This window comes from Peromyscus leucopus, chromosome 5 (genome assembly GCF_004664715.2).
Source record: "Peromyscus leucopus breed LL Stock chromosome 5, UCI_PerLeu_2.1, whole genome shotgun sequence".
NCBI lineage: Eukaryota > Metazoa > Chordata > Mammalia > Rodentia > Cricetidae > Peromyscus > Peromyscus leucopus.
Genome location: NC_051067.1, coordinates 73,233,518 through 73,253,223, shown reverse-complemented (window position 1 = coordinate 73,253,223; position 19,706 = coordinate 73,233,518). Strand labels below are relative to the sequence as shown.

At 45.5% G+C, this 19,706-nt stretch overlaps 1 protein-coding gene across 21 annotated transcripts in view; it reads right to left on the bottom strand.

Annotated features, from left to right (window-relative positions):
- Kiaa1217 (KIAA1217 ortholog) overlaps nucleotides 1–19,706 on the bottom strand; it is a 474,194-nt gene that overhangs the window by 43,397 nt on the left and 411,091 nt on the right. For all 21 annotated transcript variants that reach the window (XM_037206013.1, XM_037206012.1, XM_037206010.1 and 18 more), the window contains one exon: nucleotides 18,056–18,888. In XM_037206013.1, the coding sequence (XP_037061908.1) occupies nucleotides 18,056–18,888 (833 nt within the window). The remainder of the gene's footprint in view (nucleotides 1–18,055; nucleotides 18,889–19,706) is intronic.

Sequence of the window (19,706 nt, the reverse complement as noted above, 5' to 3'; positions counted from 1 at the left end):
AGGGCTATAAGAGGTACCACCCCACAGGCTGCCAAAGTCTACCCAAACCTGGAGAACTGAAGATCCTTGGCTGAGGCCAAGATTCACTGGTAAGAGTGGAGAGAGGAGGCTGTGACCTCACAAAAAAAGACAATGCGTAGGCCAGAAGAGGCCGCCCAGGAAACAACATCTCCCTCCGATGTTCACACAGCATGTGCTTTTCAGTCTTCATGCCCTATTTTGTTGTTTACATTGCATCAGAGGAGACCCCAGTGGGACTGGTTATACTCCGGGCCAGGCCCTGCATTCATACATGCCCAGAGGCTGCTCTTCGCAGCTGGGAAGCTACAGGCTGATTTTGGTGTGAATGATGGAGATATTTGTTGTGTGTGTAGTTATGCTTGTTTCATAGCCCAAGGGCAGACAAACAAGTGTCTCTTGTCAACACCATGGAGAATGCAATTGAAATCAATATGAGTTTGGAAGTAGATGATGCTCAGTTTAATGGTGTAGAGGCCTTAGCCTGGAGGATTTTACAGGATCAAGAAAGAAAAATATACTCAACAACTCAATCATGAACACACTAATAAAAATCCCCCTAGTTACTGCCTATGGACAGGTACTGTACCTTTCTCTTCAGGGCTCTGTGATACTACAGTCAGGTATTTGAAACAGACTTGCCTCTCTACATCTTAGACCATGTGATGGTGATTCCTATTCTACAAACAGCACACTCATACACACACTGTGGCTCTCCAGTGTAAACCAACATTTTATCTGATACTCTGTGAGGACAGAGCAGCAATCCATCCTTTCACCACAGAAGCAGAACTGGTGAGGCTGGGCTCATGGAAAGGCAGGACATCTGTGTTCTGAACTTGGTGGTAATCAGGAGCATCCTGGAGCTTTGAGGCCTTGAGTCTTGCCTTTGGGCTAAAACCTTTAATGCCTTATCAGTCACGAAGTTTAACTTTGCAATCACCAGCTTCTGACTTGTTGAGTCTACGTGCTGTCTTCCCTTTAAACTGGCAGGGCAGCTATGACCAAGAGGTTTCTTGTAAGTATGTCATGGCGTGTGAGTAGTTCACGGTGCAAAAGGCAAGCAGCCCCACCCAGGGATATACGTCTGAACAGTGTGATCTCTGTTCTACTGGGGGAGAGATCATCTCAAATGCCAAGTGTGGACACACATCTGTCTCCACAGACCGACTGCTCATATGCCCAGGTACAGCAGTGGATGTCAATCTCTGAACTGAAGCATTTTCAGGCAGGCACCCTTGTGTGCTTGGCTTCCTCTTTACCATAAAAGTATCCACAGGTTAAGAAACAGAGTTAGCAAAAATTTCTAATAATGAAATCAGGTAAGTAAAAACTTGCCAGAAAGCCCGTGCTTATTGGTAAGTCATTGTGTCATCTCAGAAGTGATAAGGGTAGTGATTGGCCACCGTGTCTGCCATGTAGGAGTCACAGATGGACACAAACACCTGGGAAACTACTTCTTTGGGAGAAAATGCCAGTACAGAGTGAAAGTTGTTTAGCCCTATCATTCACTGCACAGAAGATGGAGAGAAATGCAATGTGCAGGCAGGTGCACAGCTACAAGGAATAACCAAGAATCTACTTAGAGGAAATGACAAGAAGAAATCTTGGCACTGTCACACTGGCTATGAATGCAGTGCAGATCCACTGTCACTGTCACACTGGACATGGAGGCAGTGCAGATCCACTGTCACTGTCACACTGGCTATGGAGGCAGTGCAGATCCACTGGCACTGTCACACTGGCTATGGAGGCAGTGCAGATCCACTGTCACTGTCACACTGGCTATGAATGCAGTGCAGATCCACTGGCACTGTCACACTGGCTATGAATGCAGTGCAGACCCACTGGCACTGTCACACTGGCTATGAATGCAGTGCAGATCCACTGGCACTGTCACACTGGTTATGGAGGCAGTGCAGATCCACTGTCACTGTCACACTGGACATGGAGGCAGTGCAGATCCACTGGCACTGTCACACTAGCTACGGATGCAGTGCAGATCCACTGGCACTGTAACACTAGCTATGGAGGCAATACAGATCAGGGCTAAATCAATGTTCTAGCAGGTTTCTTGTTGGTCAAAGTATTCATTACCCTGTCTTACAAGAGGGGGTGGCAGAGGCATTAAAAAGACAAATAAAACACCCTGGACATAGGACCATCTTTAACTGGATCATCACTGAGGACAGTATTACAGAGCATCACAGCAGAGGCAGGGTTGGACCCATGAGGGCCCATAGGGCTTCCTAGAATTTTCTTTGGATCAGGGGAGATAGGCTTCTCCACTGCCCTTCCCCTCCATAGTGGTTTTGGGATGCAGATAGTGAACGACAATTCTTCATTTGCACCCCACTGCCCGATTCTTCAGGGCTCAAACCAGCACTGGTAGAGCAGCCTGGGATGACAGTTTAGATGCTTGGAGCAAAATCCCTACGTGTGATCCAGGTATCTACATGCTTGGTTCTGCACTTCATAACTATGAGTTAGGACATGAATACTCCCTGGGTGGCCTCTTCCAGGCTATGGCATCAACAGGGCCACCAGGGAGAAGACACCAGTCAGATGCGGCCAGTAGCTCTTGGATGTCCTCCCTATAGTTTATAGACACTTGAACCAAGCACACAGGGGCCACAATTCTCTCCCACTCTGGCGTGGTGGAGCCAGTGATGAACAGCACAGAGATGGACAGCACACTGACCACAAGAGTATGCGCCCAAACCACTTCATGAAAATACAACTCTTTTGACACATGGTAATGAGAAAACTTTTCCCTTCATATTTAAGCATCAAAGTGTTTCTGGTTTCAGGATTCATTTGAGGGAGATTATCTGATTTATAAATTCATAAATAAGATTGTCTTTCCATTTCATGGTTGGTAATCTGGAAACAATTTTACGGCTTAACTAAATTACAGCAACTGGAAACTTATGCAGCCTTCTCCCGTGATGGAATGTTATGAAGTATGTTTAATGTGAACAGAGGAAAAAAATAAGAGAAATGCAGTGGAAGGAGAGAAATTAAACACAACCCTGTCAGTTGACTGCACTGGCAGTCCTTGTGATAACCATCAGAATATTAAGGATGCTTAGGCTAATTCTTGCCAATTTCACTTGGTTTAAGGTATTATGGGCTGGTATAATTACTGTCGAAGAGATGGCTCAAAAATGATTTCATAAACCATTTTATACCATTCCATAAACCATATTTATGTGATTAGTAGGGACGGTTAACTAGTCATTTAGTGCTGTACATCAGCTTGGCCTCACAAATCTTTCTTGGGGCCCAAATACAACATGAATTAAAAATACAAGGCAAATTCCGGGAAAGCGCTATTCCCAGCATCAATCAGTCGCTGATTTTGCCGGCATGCCTCCCTGCCCTGGGTCTGTGTGTGCAGGTGAAGAGACGCCTTATTGCTAGAGGGCGGCCCTCGCTGCCTTTGGAGCAGAGGGAAGAAAACCTTTTATGGTTGAGGAAATAGTTTTAGTCAATGAGCTCATTTATGTGATTTTTGATTCAAGTTTCACCTTTAACCTCTTTTGATTATGGACATGCCTTTGTTCTGAAGGAGGCCTCTTTGAGCTTGGATTAGTTTCTTATCTTTGTATAGTTAAGAAAATTAATACCAATTAGGAATCAAGATAGTACCATACCAGGTGAAGACCAGAGTTCTTTATGGTGAATCCCAAAGGGTATGTGCAAGCATGCATGAGCCTGTGCATGTACATATTTGTGTGCATGTATATGGAAAACCAGAAGTTGATGCTCTGAGTATCTTCTAAAGTCTCTCTCCACCTTATTTTTTGAGTCTCTCAATGACCTAGGAGCTCATTCATTCAGTTAGGCTGATGGCTAATGAGCGTCAAGGACCCACCTATCTCCACATCTTCAGTGATGGGGTTACAGAGGCATGCTACCTGTTCTTATTTGTGTGCTGGGGATCTGAACTCAGGTCTGCATGTTTGCGTGGCAGATTACCTGGGCTCCCTCCCCAGCCCCCAAAGAATATATTTTCAAAGATACAAGAAAGATACGGAGGAGCTAGCTGAAACCAGTCTGGCAAGCTAATGGCCATTAGAAATTCAGTCCTCCTTAGCCCATCATTAAAAATAGCTGCACACGGCAGTAAGGAACAACTACAGGAACCGAGACCGCTATTCTAAGAGTATTAAGTGATGCCTAGTACTATGAGTACTAAGTGATTCACTTCTGATTATAGTCTTTTATAATCTTATCTGTTGTTGCTTCTCCTTCTATCATTGGGGAACTAATCAAGGAGCTTTCCATTTCTGGCCTAAGTCATCCCATTGGAGGCAAGCTAAGTAACCAAGACACCGTGATTCCCAACTCTCTGTAGAATCTTAACCGCTCATTGTGGCATCTGGACTTGCTGAGGGGATATGGATGGAGTTGGCAGTTGGAGTCTGTTATCCATCTGCCCTCTGCTTCTGGATCGAGCAGGAGGACCAGGCATGCTTTGTCCTCCCTACCATGCATGGCTTCAGCCATCTCAATGTGTCCCTGCTTCTCAATGTAAAATTATTTGGGAGGACCTGGGAGGCGCTGGGGGAGGGGCAACCATAATTGGAATATAGTTTATGAAAAAAACTATTTTCAATTTAAAAAAAGATGACAAAAAAGAAAGCAAAACAAAAAGAATTACTTGTCTTAAGTTGTCTTCCAAAGTCAGGCACCCCTGACTGGTATGTGGGTATCCTGGCACAGGAAGCTGCCTTTTCTGTCACATACCCATGTTAGTTGTCACATTGCTGTGACTAAATCCCTGACAAGAAGCAATTTCAAAGAGAGATGATTTATTACGTTTCATAGTTTGAGAAAGTACAGTCCATGGTGTGAGAAAGACCCACAGAACTCATGGTGGCCAGAACACATCTCTGGACTCCATACCTCTTGATAGACAGAGTGGGACAGACAGGAGGCCAACAAGCCTTCATCCCTCGGCAACTCATATCCTCCAGCCTGGTCTTGTTTCCTAATGGTTCATAGCTTCCCCCAAACAGCGCCACCAGCTGGGGACCAAGTGTTCAAACAGATGGGGGGGTGGGGCCTCATATTAAAATCATAGCCTTATTCCAATCTGCCATCTTTTGTAGCTTTAAGATCCATACCGACAACCCGTGTAGAAGCCTGAAATTACAGATCCTTAACCACGTTTCCTGTTAACATTCTGACTTCAGGTGCCAACTGAGAATGTTTTTTACCGCCTAGACCTGAAACTCCAAAATCGTCTTTAAGCAAATTGGTCTTTCATTCTCTTCAGTTCCCTCATTCATACAGACTAGCCCCTTCTCTGTATCTTGGCCTTTTTCCCTTGTTGTCCGCCATCATCACTGTCTGGACGGTCCCTGGGGTTTTTTGTTTTTGTTTTTGTTTTTTTGTTTGTTCCTTATGTCTTCTGAAGTTCAGACTGAATCCACTGGCCCTGTTGCTATGGCCTGTGGTGGTCCAATATCCCATGATGGGACACATGTGCTGGAGGAGCCCTCTGCAGTGGCATGATGGCTAGGACGATGAGGTCAGGGCTAGGTGGAGAGGAAGGGAGGGGTAAGGATCCTGATAGCCCCTTCAAGGTATGGTATGCCCTGAATAACCCAACTTCTCTCTTTGGGCCCAACTCCTTCAGGTTCCATCACTTCCAACAACACTACAGATCAATTCCTCAACAATTGTCCTTGGGGAGCTTTTCAGATGCAAACTGTAAGAGTGCCTCAGGTAAGTACTACAGCACCCATCCCCTCCACCTTGTCAAGACTCCCCTGCTTCTAGACTCTTTGTCAGTCTTCTGGACCCCATGCTAGGCTGTCGGAGGAGGGCAACAAACGAGAAGAAATGGGCCCCGTGACACAATCTTACAATGTCACTTTACATCTTTAACAGTCTTACAACGACATCTTACAATGTCATTTTCTGTTGGTTTCAAGGAGATAGGGCAAGGCATCATCTCACCAGGCAGTCATGTTTTCCCAAGCCAGATAAAACGCAGTGGCTAAGCCAAAGGCGTTTACCTAAGATGCACTGCATTTGACATCTTGCTACTGTTGCTGTTACAATACCCAGGATGGAACTCAGGGCCTGCAAAGGTGCTCTACCACCAAGCTGCACCCGAGCCCTGCACCTTACATTATGATGCACAAAAATACAGACTTATGTGGAGAAGTCTGGCTTGAAAGCAAGACTGGAGCCCCGTTTATGGAAGAGGGTAATAGGCTGTTTACACAAATTCTGAGACTCAGAGGGAATGAAAGTCTACAGTGCAACATGAGGAGGAAATGCCCAAGTTGGCGGCATTCTCTCTAGTTCTTAGTCCTTCACAGACTAGAAACCGATACCGTTTGTTTTCCTCAAGGCCATGGAAGAGGCTGATTATCAACTTCAAGTTCACCTTGGCAATGACTTTGGGTGTAGGCACCATGACAGGAAATGGGGAATCATGGCACAGGAGTGTTCCTCTCTTGGTCTCAGGCTTCAGATGGCCTGAAGGGTGACAGAGGGAGGCACACCCAAACTAGGCTTCTGTGGTGTGCTTCTGTCCTTGGCACTGTCCACAAAGAGCTCCTGGATGACCAGAAAGAAGTCAACTAGAAAGGCAGCCCTTCCTAAGAGCTGGCACACGAACCAAACACAGACTCGGGAAGGAATGGGTGGGGCTCACAGACTAACAGTTCTAATGTGGGCGCTACAGCGAGGGCAGCAGTCGCAAGCCAACTAAAACAATTCCAGCAAAAACCGGGACGGAGAATTGATCTAGATTTGGGTTCTGACTTACATAGGTGTGACTTGTCTTTCCTCCACAAATTCAACCAACATGTATTATTGTGCTAGGCAGTGTTCTAGGCAACGAAGACACAGAAGTAAGGTTTTACACACACACACACACACACACACACACACACACACACACACACACACACAGGGTGGGGTGGGGTGAGGGTGAAGCAGGACATGCCTAGATGCCTGGCAGGACTAAGGGGTAGTTAGTTGAGGAGCTACTGTGCCTACAGTGGAGTGAAGGAAGGGAGGACAAGAGGAACCAATGCAGGGGGTGGCCTTTTTCAGGTCCCACAGGGAGAACAAATCCTATCATTTACTTGTAAACGAGTAAACTTTTTGGAATGAAAGGGAGTCACTGGTTAGTATGTAAGGACCACACGGTAAATCAGACTGGCCCCAGTCTAGGTGGAAAGTGCCCGCTCCCCAGATGTGGGTCACTTTTAGGGCCTTTGGCTCTGACTGTAAATGCGATGGTGGCTGAGGTGAGGACATTCAGGGACTCAAACTTTAATTGGAGCCCATGGCTTCTCTGCTGAGAACAGCCCGAAGTAGATGGACTCGGAGTCGGGAGCCAGCTTAGAAAACCACATGACAGTCAAGAACAGCCTCTCTCAGCTGATGGCATTTGGGCGAAGTCCTGAGGCTGGAGAGGAGCCAGTCAGGCGGCTCTTCAGTGGCAGCAAGCACCAGGCAGGCGCAACCACAAATGCACATCTTCAAAGCAGATGAGTCTCTGCCAAGTTCAGACCCAGAGACCAGCACACATGCAGTCGAGTTCATGCTAGGGGGTACCAAAGGTCTGCTTGAGTTTGGCTCTTTAATGTCTTCTAAAGATGCTGTGTTAAAGGATTCGTCCACAGCCTGTGGTGCGACTGGGGGAGTGGAAACTTTAGGAATGGTATCCAGTGGAAGGAGGCTAGGTCATAGTGGGTATGCCCATGATGGGGATACATGACCTAGGCCCATCTTGCTTCCTGGCTGCCATGAAATGCAAAGGGCTCTTCTGCCACACACTCCCACCTTGATAAAACTGGAGTCACAGGCTCAAGGTGACAGCGCCAAGTAAATGTGGACTGAAATCTCTGAACCACGATCCATGAGCCCATCCTCTTAGTAAGCTACATGTCTTGGGTATTTTGTTACAGTGATGGAAAGGGCACACAAAGCTGAAGTCTCAACACTCAGAGGGTTCAGGGCCAAAAGGCTCTGGCATTGTTCACAGGGTTGCCTTTGGTCTCATCCACTGCCTGGAAAGATCACATCTGAAATATAGCTGGAGTCAGGATCCTAGAATTGAATGTTTTCTCGGTTAGGAGGAACTTATTCAGCCCTCATAATTCTCTCCATTCTGGTTCAGTGATCCTGACATAAGGAGGAAAAAAAAAAGGAGGGTGTGTCAAGTCAGGCAAGTGGGTCAAAGCTCAGACACACCCAGGCCAGGGCTCCCAAGGTGCACTGTTTCTGAAGTCGGATGGGTTCTTCCCAGCACAGTAAATGCAGCCGGGAAGCACTCCCAAAGGTTCATCTATTTCATAGTTTGCTTTCTGTGCAGGCTGCTGTACTAGTGGGGACCTGGAAAGAGCTCCAAGTCTGTAACAAGACACAGTTGTCTCTTGGATCCGGGTGGCCAGCACAACTACATAGCTTCATGCTTGTATGCCCAGAAGGTTCCTGTTGACGAGAGCACTTGCTGGGTCACACCTATTTTCCTTAGAACTGCACAGAACCCAGGGTGGGTAAGACCTCTCTATGTTACAGCAGACACTGCATTTCAGCAAGGGGAGGTTTCGTTAAGAAACATGGCTAATTCCCTGCAGAGTACAGTGGCCATGGCTTCCTGCTGTGGTGACACACAGCCCAGGGTGAAGCGTTTCATTTCCTGTTGGCTCTGTCAGGGACTCGAGCTACCACACCCCAGAGCAAGCCAACATGAAATCATCAATTTTGGACTTTCTTTCTCTTCCCTGAGGGTGTTCTTCAATATTCATGCTCTGGAGTGGTATCTCATTTTTTTTTTTTTTTAAATACAGGTACAAACTGGTAGAAATAGCTGTCCATTTCTGTTACAGAACATAATTTATCTTCAACTGACGGACAGTGTCAGAAGCTATGGAGAGATGGTCCTCAGGTGGTTGTGAAAATAAGATCCATCTTTTCTTTGACAGGATCTTATGACATTGTCTACATTGGTCTCCCTGCCTGGGCCTCCCGAGCTGCCGGGGTTACAGGAGTGCTTCCTGTACCTGGGTCCTACCTCCTTTAGCTGTAAAATCCTAGTGTGGACTCCAATGAAACACAATGACTCAGGGCCAGGTGGTGGTGGTGCACACCTTTAATCCTAGCAGTTCGGGGGTAGAGGCAGGCAGATCTCTCAGTTTGAGGCCAGCCTGGGCTACAGAGTAAGTTCCAAGACAGCCAGGGCTACACAGAAAAACCTGTCTCTAAAACCCAAACCAAACCAAATGGAAAAAACAAAACAAAAACAATGACTCTTTGCCCTCTCTCATGTTCTTATTGACTGTCACCATTCTGGTCGCTTGTGGGTGACGGAGGAGATAGGGACCTACTACCGCCATTAAAGACAGTCTCAAGGCAGTGTGGTGTTGAGACCCCGTTTTACTGGAATTTGGCTCCACTTGACACACTCTGGACTGGGTCTCCTTTCATCTTCTGTAAAGTCAGGCTGCAGAACAGAGGCCTCCAAATTCCCTTTAACTCTGAGCGTGGACAAGGAAGACATGATTTGGCTCACAACAGTACAGTGGGAAATATTGATTTTTTTTTTTTTTTAAGACCTACCATTTTTGGAAAGTTGGAATTAATGCTTAGACTTAGCTGTAGTTTTGAATCACATCATTCATGAAATATAAAGCCTAGAGTTTAAGTAAGGATAAATATCATCTACTTGACCATCAGTTGGAGAGACAATGAATTACAACAGATGCTAAGGTATGGTGTGGGCATCACGAGAGCCTTAGTTACTTAGAGGAGTCCTGTTTTCAGGCTGGGGGCAGTCATGCTGATTTCTACAGCTTCATGGCTGGGGCTGCCCCTAAGCCTTGACTCTTTGGAGAGGTTCTGGCTGGTGAGGAGAAGGAATTATCTGACTGTTAAATTGTTTGGGTGACTCTGGTTTCCTTCCCTGTGACAGATTCAAGACTTCTGATTGACAGTACCTCTTGAATATTCAACGGAAATACAGTCATGTTTTAATTGGATCTAATTAGCGACAGGTGACAGCTTTTCCTTTGGAGAAGTTGGTTTGTTTAAAGTCGCTCAGACTTGACAGCAGCCATTCCCTGGTATTTTGCACAGAGTATCTTTGGGGTAAATATGGGGAGGGCTATCTTTGTAAATCAGTTAGATGGACAAACATGGTTATTAGACACCTGACACCTGAGTTCAGCAGTCTATTGCGTGGATACCAAATATCCCTTATCCATGAGCTTAAATTCCTGGGAATGTAGTCATAATTCAACTTATTGGCACTTACTTGATTTCTTAGACTGGCAAGACACCCTATCATGATGTCACTTTATAGGTACTGTAATGGTAGAAATACAGCCAGTTTTGGCTAAAGACCAGTTGGCCTTCTTTTTATTTCATTATATGCAGACCATAAATTCCAGACCATCTGAGGATTATCACGGAGCTCCCAGATGGGTCCGACTTAGGAAAGTGCTCCTGTTTCTGAATTCTTAGCAATTACAATCTGTATCACTGCTTTGGAATTAATTATGTACAAGCATTCCCCCCAATTATGGCAGGGTTGTAATTGAAAAGTTTGCTTGTACTTCCATTGTTTAGGACTTGGAATAAGTGGCGCTTGGATTTCCAGCTGGCCCACAGAAGCTTCTTTACCCTGAAGCGTGTTATTAGCCCTACTGCTCCACATTGTTTTCAAGGAAAAACGTGTCCTAACTTCCCAGCTGGATGCTGAAGCACTGGAAAGATCTACCCCGTGGAGCTCAGAGAGGCGTTGGGCTGGACATGGCCCTCCCTCCCATCCCCTACTTTAACAGGAGACTCTGTCACTCTCAAGAAGACAGGAAAACATCTCCCAAGTATCCCCAAAGCCAAACCCCAAACCCTAGGGCAGGTGTTCTTCCCAGATGGGTACAGAGTACCTTTCAGAACCAGAGGGCTGCTGCACTTCACCAGAGCCCAGCTTAGATGCATATATTAAGCTCTGAATGTTTTATGATTGCCTTCGAAGTTTATGGTCCTTGTGTATGAGAACCACATCTAAGCTCCTCTCTGTGTCCAGCAAAGCATCCAGTTCTTAGCCAAATGTGTAAGAGGACCTCAATAAACATCCATTGATCCACAATTAGAGCTCCGTGGGAAAGCAACTCAGACAAGCACCCAGTTGGTCAGGCATCACAGCAGCTGGCCATCCAGTCACACCTGTGGAGGGGTCCTCTGCCATCAAGCACACTGCTCAGGTTCAGGGGAATCTTAAAAGGATGCCCTCGGCCTGCCTTGTCTTTCTGTCCCTAGACTTTGGCATGAACAACCTTGATGACTTTCCCGAAATAGACTTTGCTGTTTTTAAGTGACTTTGCTGCTCTATATCTTCTGAGTCAATTCCATTCTGTGCTCACACTTGGCTTTACGCAACCCCCCCCCCCCACCATTCTACCTTTGATGTTCTGTGCTATTATATTAAAAAATGTCTCCCTGCCCCTTCAGGCAGCTGTCTCTCTCTCTTCCTCTATTCCTTTACACCCCCACCCCTCACCCTAGGGCAGAGTGGTTTGCTCAAAGCGGGAACTCTTAGACACTTACTCGTGAAACCTGTATGGAGTTCTTGTCTCCATTTTACACAGGAGCAAATGGAGACGGAGTAAGATAGATTCCACTAACGCATCAATGAACCGGCCGCTTCCAAGTGTGGGGGTTAGTTTGAACCTAGGCAGACTCTGAAGTCTAGAATTTCATGCCTCCCCATAAGCAGTTGGTGGGCAAAGAACTTGAGCTGATGGGTGAACACTGAGTTCTATCATAATGCACCCGTAGTCTGGCATGGTAGCACAAGTTTATAAACCCGGCATCTGGAGGCCTGAGGCAAGAGGGTCTGGAGTTCGAGGCCAGTCTGGGTACATAGAGAGATCCTGTTTTAGAAATGTATACCCCCAACCAAACCAACCAAATAGACCACAATATTGCTTTTCCAGAAGGTAAAGGGTAGAACTAAGTGATGATGGCTACAGTCTGTATTTTATGCCTGTCGCCCAGCTGCTTGTCAGGTTCATTAGGTTTCAAGAAAAGCCTGTATTTCCCCAAGAGCAGAGTGTCCTGATGGAGGCTTCTATCTTGGGGGTGGGGTGGCTACTCGACAATGTTAGGAGACAGCTTTGTTGCCCTTATAGGAGAGCATTTGGGTATAGAGTTTCTGAGTTGGCTCACCTTGACGACCCCAGGGAGAAGGAAAGGAATAATCCTATTTTTTTTTTCTAATCATGGTTCACTGTGCTCTAGTAGAAGAAAGCGCCATTTAGAGGCTCATCCAAAGGTTGCCAGTCAAATGGACACTTTTAAATGCCACGCACCCAGATTTCAACTTTCATCCTATCAACTCCTAAGGCAACAATCCATCCCATCCTTCAAAGCTACCAACACACTAACATTTAGTCCTTGTAAAATGAGAAAATGACGAGAAGCAATTAGAAACAGACCCAAGTTATCAGCTAGCATGCAGGCTTCCTTCTGCACACATACATTTTCTTCCCTCTTCTCCCTACCTGGCCAAAGGCCAGGGCTTTTGTTCTTCAAGCCTAGTGCCTAGAAAACCCTAACCAGGTGCTATGCAGCTTCTCTTTCTTTAGACTCGGGGTACAGACAGGGCTACACTTTGCCCCTCAGTGTGACTCTTTCCTACTCTGATGAGCTTACCTGCTCTGGCTGCAGAACAATGTTAAAATGGGATCTCAACTCCAGTTCACTGAGCATAAAGAATCATATTCCATTTGAAGAATTCTGTTATGCATTTGGAGGGATGGCCATTAGCGACTCTGCAATGAGCACCTTTAAATTGAGTGTTATTTCTAGAAAGATGCTTTCGATTATATGATCCAAACTACAAATAGAAAATAGTAAAAACACAAATGCCCTTGAGTTTTACAGTTCTTCTGTTTTATGTGACATGGTCAGATGAAATGATGCTGTTTAATGAAGTGATCTGATAGCCAAAGGAAGGCAGAGCCCCATGCTCTAACCATGTGTCCCACATACTCTCCCTCACAAGTCTCTTATAGTTGCTTGAACCCATTTTTCCTTTTTGGAGTCCCAGCAGACTGGGACTGTCTAGGCAAATCCATAAAAATATGCAAGGTGACCTTCCTTCTAGAAGTTCAGATACAAGAAGGCTGTTATGAGAAAACTCAACACCCATGGAGTCCGTGGAACGAGAATACCACCATCAGATAGATTACACCATTTATGCTGACCTTTATCAGATATTTACTGAAGGGTCTGTGAGAGAGAGAGAGAGAGAGAGAGAGAGAGAGAGAGAGAGAGAGAGAGAGAGAGAGAGATGCTGACTCCAGGAGAATGAGGCACGTGACTGAGTATAAGAATCGAGATTAAATGACTCAGTGTTTAGCGCTTCATTTCGCTGTCAACAGAGCTGTTACAGAATCATGTTCCTGCAGACGAGCTGCCGATGGACCTCTCCTAGCACACATTGGAAGAAAAGATTCTTCTCTCTGATTTCTAATGTCCTGCAGCTATTTTAGCTATTACATTGAAGTGCTCTTAGGAATCTTAGGGGAGCCCTGCAGGGCTCAGGAGAAAGCACAGCTCCCCGCAGCTCTGGTCCCTGGGTTTTGTCAGCTCACATTTGAGATGTAAAATCTCACTTTGAGACTCACAAAGAAAAAGCACTCTCATTTATTTGCCCTTAATATTATGAAAGGGCAACAGAAATTGGCTTGGCATTTTATACCCCATACTCATGAAGTTAGACTTTCAGGGGGCTGAACATGCTTTAAAAGACTATCCAGATTAAATATTTCTAAAATAACGTCATGAGCTAAGCGAGACTAAAGCATATAATTTTGCACTTTGGTAATTGTTCCTGGTGTTTGTTTTTTACATTTTTTCCCCTTTGACATAGTATTCAGATGCACTTTTTTTTAAAAAAATAAATTCTACCAAGAACGTTCTCTCCTTTTCCCATTTCTATGTAATTGTGCTAATATACCAGCTAGGGCAGTTATACTTTAAATGGCACGCATATATTTAGCAGTATAATTATGCAAATTCTGCCATGTTTATGATTGTGAATGTCCTTTGGGAGCAGTTACTTAGCATCCAGTCCTAAATCGATTTTTGAAGGATTCTGGTTCACAATTCGCTTCTCTCTACTCCTCTGCTGTGGGAAGGTGGACGTACTGCTGTCTATTACCCATGGCTACTATAGTAGATTACACACCCCGTGAATACTGTATTTCCTCCTTCCTCTTTCTCAATCGAGATGGGGATGGAGCCCAGAGCCTTTCACATGCTAAGCAAAGACTCTACTACTGAGCTGTATCCACTTATCCAGCTTATTATTTAAATAGGGTCTCACTGTGTAGCGGGGCTGGTCTCGACCTTGAATCCTCCTGTCTCAGACTCTCTGGTATTGAGATTACAGGTGTTTGCCAACATGCCTGGCAAAAGGTACAGGCCCCTTACTAGACTGAGTCATTGTATAGCACTGTTGATTTTACAAGATCAACTTCACATCCCTGTTCCTCAGTTTCTGTCTCTGCAATATGGGGTAAAGCAAGTATGTATGTTAGCAGCTGTTCTGACAGTTGTATCCCATGATACATGGAGGATACTAATTGCAGTGCTTGTTTCAAAGAGGCACCTGTACATGACAGATGCGTCCGTGGTGCGTTTCAGCTGAGTCATCACTTTTTAAGAATGTATTGTGTTCAGTGAGGACAGGAAAGATACCTTTCGTTAGCAGAGGCTCAAAATGCAGGTGTTGTATGTGCCTGTGAAGGTCTGTGGTGCGTGTATCAATACATGCGCACCTGTATGGTGTGCATGTTTGTATGAATGTGGATGTGAATGTGCGTGCCCGTGTGGTATTCTGTGTGTGCCGGTTAGTTTGGGGTTTTTGTCGTTGTTGTTGTTGCTTTTCAACTTGACGTAAGCCAGGGTCATGTGGGTAGAGAGGGCTGGAGAGAGGGCCCAGCCATTAAAAGTAAGGCTCACAACCAAAAATATAAGAGACAATGTTTCCATTCTAGTGGCCTGTGTGCAAGCCTGTGGGACATGTTCTGGATTAGTGACTGATGTGGGATGGCCCAGCCCCTGGACAATTGTTCTGTGAGCAGCGCTCCTCCGTGGCCTCTGCTTTACTTTTACCTTCAGGTTCCTGCCTTCACTGACTGCTCAGACTCCCTCAGTGATGGACTATGACCTGGGAGTGTAAGAGGAAATAAACCCTTTCCTCCCCACGCGGCTTTTGGTCACGGTGTTTAATCATAGAATCTAACTGGAACAGTGTGTATACATGAATGTGTGTGTTTAGAGTATATATGTCTGTGTCTGTATATATCTATGTGGTATATGTGAACAGGTGCCCCGTGGGGTGCCCGGGTTTATATCTATCTCTGTTGCATAGGTATATATGTCTGTAGTGTGCATAAGAGTGCGTGCATGCGCATATATGTATTTACATGTCTGATATGTGTTATATATGTATGTGCATAGTATAAGATCTGTGGAAGAATGTGTGTATACAGTACTAACTCGCCCACAAACACGCAAGCACTCCAGCTGTAACCTCTGGAGATAAGTTAATTACCAAATCAAGAGTCACCTAGGCAGGATGTATGAAATAAAATTCTTTTGTTATTTCACATTTGGCGAAGGCGGGAACATGAAAATGTGAAATTACAGCATCACTGTCATCTGTCATAACAGTGGTGACAATGGCATTGTGTCTTAGGTGAGCACTTATCTTTCCCAGTTAATTTTTTCTAATATTTTTTATTCTAGATATCACATAACTTGAATTGTATAAAAATGTTTTATAACATGTAAAGAAGAAATCTATGGGCTTGTTTTTGAGATTTGAAAAAAAAAATGAAGTCATTGAGGTTGACTTATCCTTTTACACAAGAGAGTGAAAAATCCAACAGGGACACTGGCCAATGGAGAGGGAGTATCCTTTAAGGCATTGGTCAGGCACATGGCACCTCCACACATCCTCAGAGGCTGTGGCTTTTGTTGTTGCTTGTCTGCTTGAATGGATTTTTAATCCAGGGTTTCTCAGGCTGACTTGGACCTTGCAGCAGTCCCCATACCTCAGTGTCTTGAGAACTGGGACTACAGAGCGCCCCACCACACCCATTACCAACTCTCTTGACGAATGGGACTCCGTGGGTCTGTGGGCTGGGTACCTGCGGCATCTGCATCAATGACACCACACCGTGGGAAGGACGATGTGGTGGTTTGAATGAGAAGAGGCCCTGAACACTGGGTCCTTAGTGGGCAGCACTGCTTGGGGATTTTAGGGATCCTGTAGGAGGTAGAATGGGGGTGCTGGGGGATGGGATTTGAGAGTTTATAGACTCGCCCCACTTCCAGCTCTCACACTGCTTCTTGTGTGCAGTTAAGACGTGATCTCTCAACCTCGTGCTCTGGCTGCCTGCTCCAGCCTCCTGCTACCACATTTTCCCCACCATTAGGGACATCCAACCCTCTATAGGCATAAGCTAAAACAAGCTCTTTCTTTTATAAGGTGCTTTCAGCCATTGTATTTTATCACAGCAACAGAAAAGTAACTAATACAGAGGGTAACACCTCTGTTGACAAAATGCACCCAGAACCTAGCATGGGAACAGTGTCATGTGATGGCGGTAAATCAGGCTTTTGGTTCTCTGCTCCCCTCAAGGCACCCATGGAGTAGTGGTAGCATGGTGGAAAGATAGAGAGAGCGGATTCTGGTTCTCAGCCTTCTATCCTGGAAGTGGATTCTTTTTTTAATCATTTCCTTCACTAAATCTTTGTGCTTCTAATTCTCATCCTCCCCATGACACACCATTTCCCATCCTGCACCTCACAGACCATTTCAGAGGACGCACCTGCCACCATATCTGCTGAGTGCTCAGCATTAGCTCCAAGCACCGCCTTTTTTTAGTTCTGCGTTCTCAAGCCAATCAGCCAGTCTCTGTTTTACCAGCGGTGAGAGTTTGATTTTGTTCTTGCATTAATGACTCCAAAACGTTCAGGCTCATTCCTGTTCCATTCTCCTGAAATCTTTGTGCCCTGAGATTCCTTATGACTGAACAAATAGGGACGGCCTCACTTGATCAAATTCTGCTAGAGGCGACAGGGCTTTGGACTGATTTGAGTGTGAAAACAGTAAGTGAAGAAGACAAGTTTGGACTTCTTATAGGGTTATGTAATCATGTGCAATGGAACCATTTTTCAGTGAGGAAGGGAAGTTCTAAGTAGGTTCCGAGCAACTTAGTATCTGATTCTTGTATTTATTCTTTTGGAACCTACATGAAAGAGATAAGTTGCCCTTTTTACTTCAATTTCTCTGTTAAATTTTATGACTATAATTATTTTTATTCAGTTCAATCAATTCAGGCTAGGGAACTTTCTCCTATGAAAATTTGTTTTTTAATAATTACTTTGCAGATTTTGGAGGATTTTTAAGATACATTCAGGGTATAAAATTGAATACTAGCACACACACACACACATGCGCACACACACTGAATACCCAGAGTGTTTTATTCACTAGAAAACTCTTCTCATTCTAGTTCCATTCCTGAATGAGTATTAAATCCAAACAGTCCATGCTCATGCAAACTCATTCTTTCCATTTTCCAAAACTAGATGAGAAAATGAAATTGCATTCTATAGGTAGAACATGAATGGCTGTAACCAACAGTTAAGCCACTATTCATTTTCTGTGACAGACAATTATTGTGACCCTCCATCTATTGTCTGCACGGTTTCCGTTAATCAACATTTTCTTCCCAATAATAACAATGCTGTGAGGACCAGAGTCTAGGGACGAGAAGGGCTGATAGTCTTTGTGGTACCTCTTTCTCCTTTCACATGGTCCCTGGTGGGCCTCAATGACCTGCAACCCGCTCATTCAGGAACTCTGCAGGGGAGGACCACTTTCTATGAGGCTCAGAATTTTGTTCCCTACTTGGGATCTACTAAGGGGTTTCCAGCAACACACAGGCACAGACCACCCTCGGCCACCCCTATGCCTTACCTGGTTTCTCTGTCTTTGGGGATCGTAGCAGTGCTGTAAGCGAAAACTTGTTTCTCAACTAGAGGAGGCCCCAGGTCTACAAGGCTGGATAATCCTGGAGTGTTCCGTGGCTTTTCGATATACACCAGGGTGCCGGGCTCCTTTTTGAAGGACTGGCGACTGGGTGAGGCCCGGTCTGGCTGCAGGGTATGAGGGGGCCCGTGTGCGTTAAGATGAGGGTGCATGTCTATCATTCTCAGGTCGCCCACCCGGTGCGGAGAGGCTGGGGGCGTTTTGGAGCCCAAGGTAGGCAAATGGCTGTCGGGGTATTTCCTTGACTTCTGTCTGTATAACGACTGCTCCATATGCATTTCTGCTTGCAGGGAAGGGTTACAGTAAGCACTTGCTGACCGGATCGCAGTGCGGTGATACGCGATGACATGATCTGGGACATCCAATGGGTGGCCACCATGGGACGAGGCTATGCTCATGCGTCCCTCGTGATAGAGGTAAGGGTCGGCATAGAAACCCTCATTTCTGAACATAACTAGGTTTTTGCTGCTCATGTCTTCGTCGGGCTTGACATCTCTTCTTTCCAAAATGGCGCTCGGGCTTGGGGAGATGGATCTGGAGACTGGCAGGCTAGACAATCTGTCCCTGGGGATGGTGGCATTGCCAGGAATAGCCATGGGTCGGCTGCCCCCGTAAGGAATTCTGGATGGGGAAGGAGGCAAGGAATGGGGCACTGGAGTGGATGGTGGCGAGTTTGGAATTGCATGGGGTGGGTGAGCCGTGGATCCCGGTCTGGGGGCTACAAGGCCATCTCCTCTTGCATAAATAATTTCTCTCTGCATCTGGAAATAAAGCAAGGAATCAAAAAAATATACTTAGAAAATCATGTTTGTGGAGGATTCTCAATGTGACAAGGTGAATTCCTTCATACCAGACACTCACACCAAATGAATGGAACCGGAGCATTTGTCCCCTTATTAGCAAAAGGGGCTTTATGGAGGCAACCAAGTCATGGACTCTAAGGTGACAGCCACTATCCAGGTGGGCTCATTGCAATCACAAACGTTTTTTATGTAGACAACAGGGAAACCAGGAAGTCAGGCTTGTTGCGGGGCAGGGGGGTTGCAATGGTAGAAGCAGTCAAGGACAGAAAGACTAGAAGGTGCTATGCTGCTGACTTGGGAGGCAAAGGGGGAGCCAGGAGTGAGGGACTGCAACTGCACAAGACAAGGAAATGGATTCTCCCTCAGAGCCCCAACCAAAGCGTCGTCCTGCCTACAGGTTGATAATGACCCATGAAACTCACGTTAGAGAACCAACCCAACCTCTACACAAGAATAAATTCATGGCATTTTAAAGCCTAAAGGACTTTGCTTGTTTGTTTTGTAATGTTGGAGTTCAAATCCATAGCCTCATTGCTTAGGCAAACGCTTCACTACTGCACACCAGCCCACAACTCCAAGCCTCTAATAATTTGTTTTAGCAACCTCAAAAAAACTGACATATACCCAGTGACAATAACACAGTGCCATGGTCTAAATATTGAGCCGCTCAATAAATGTAAGGCTAATGTATACATGGGTCTAAAATGATGTTTTCTGAAACCTGTGTTGGGTACATTTTCCTACAGTTAGCCCTGGTAAATAGCTAATAAGCACTT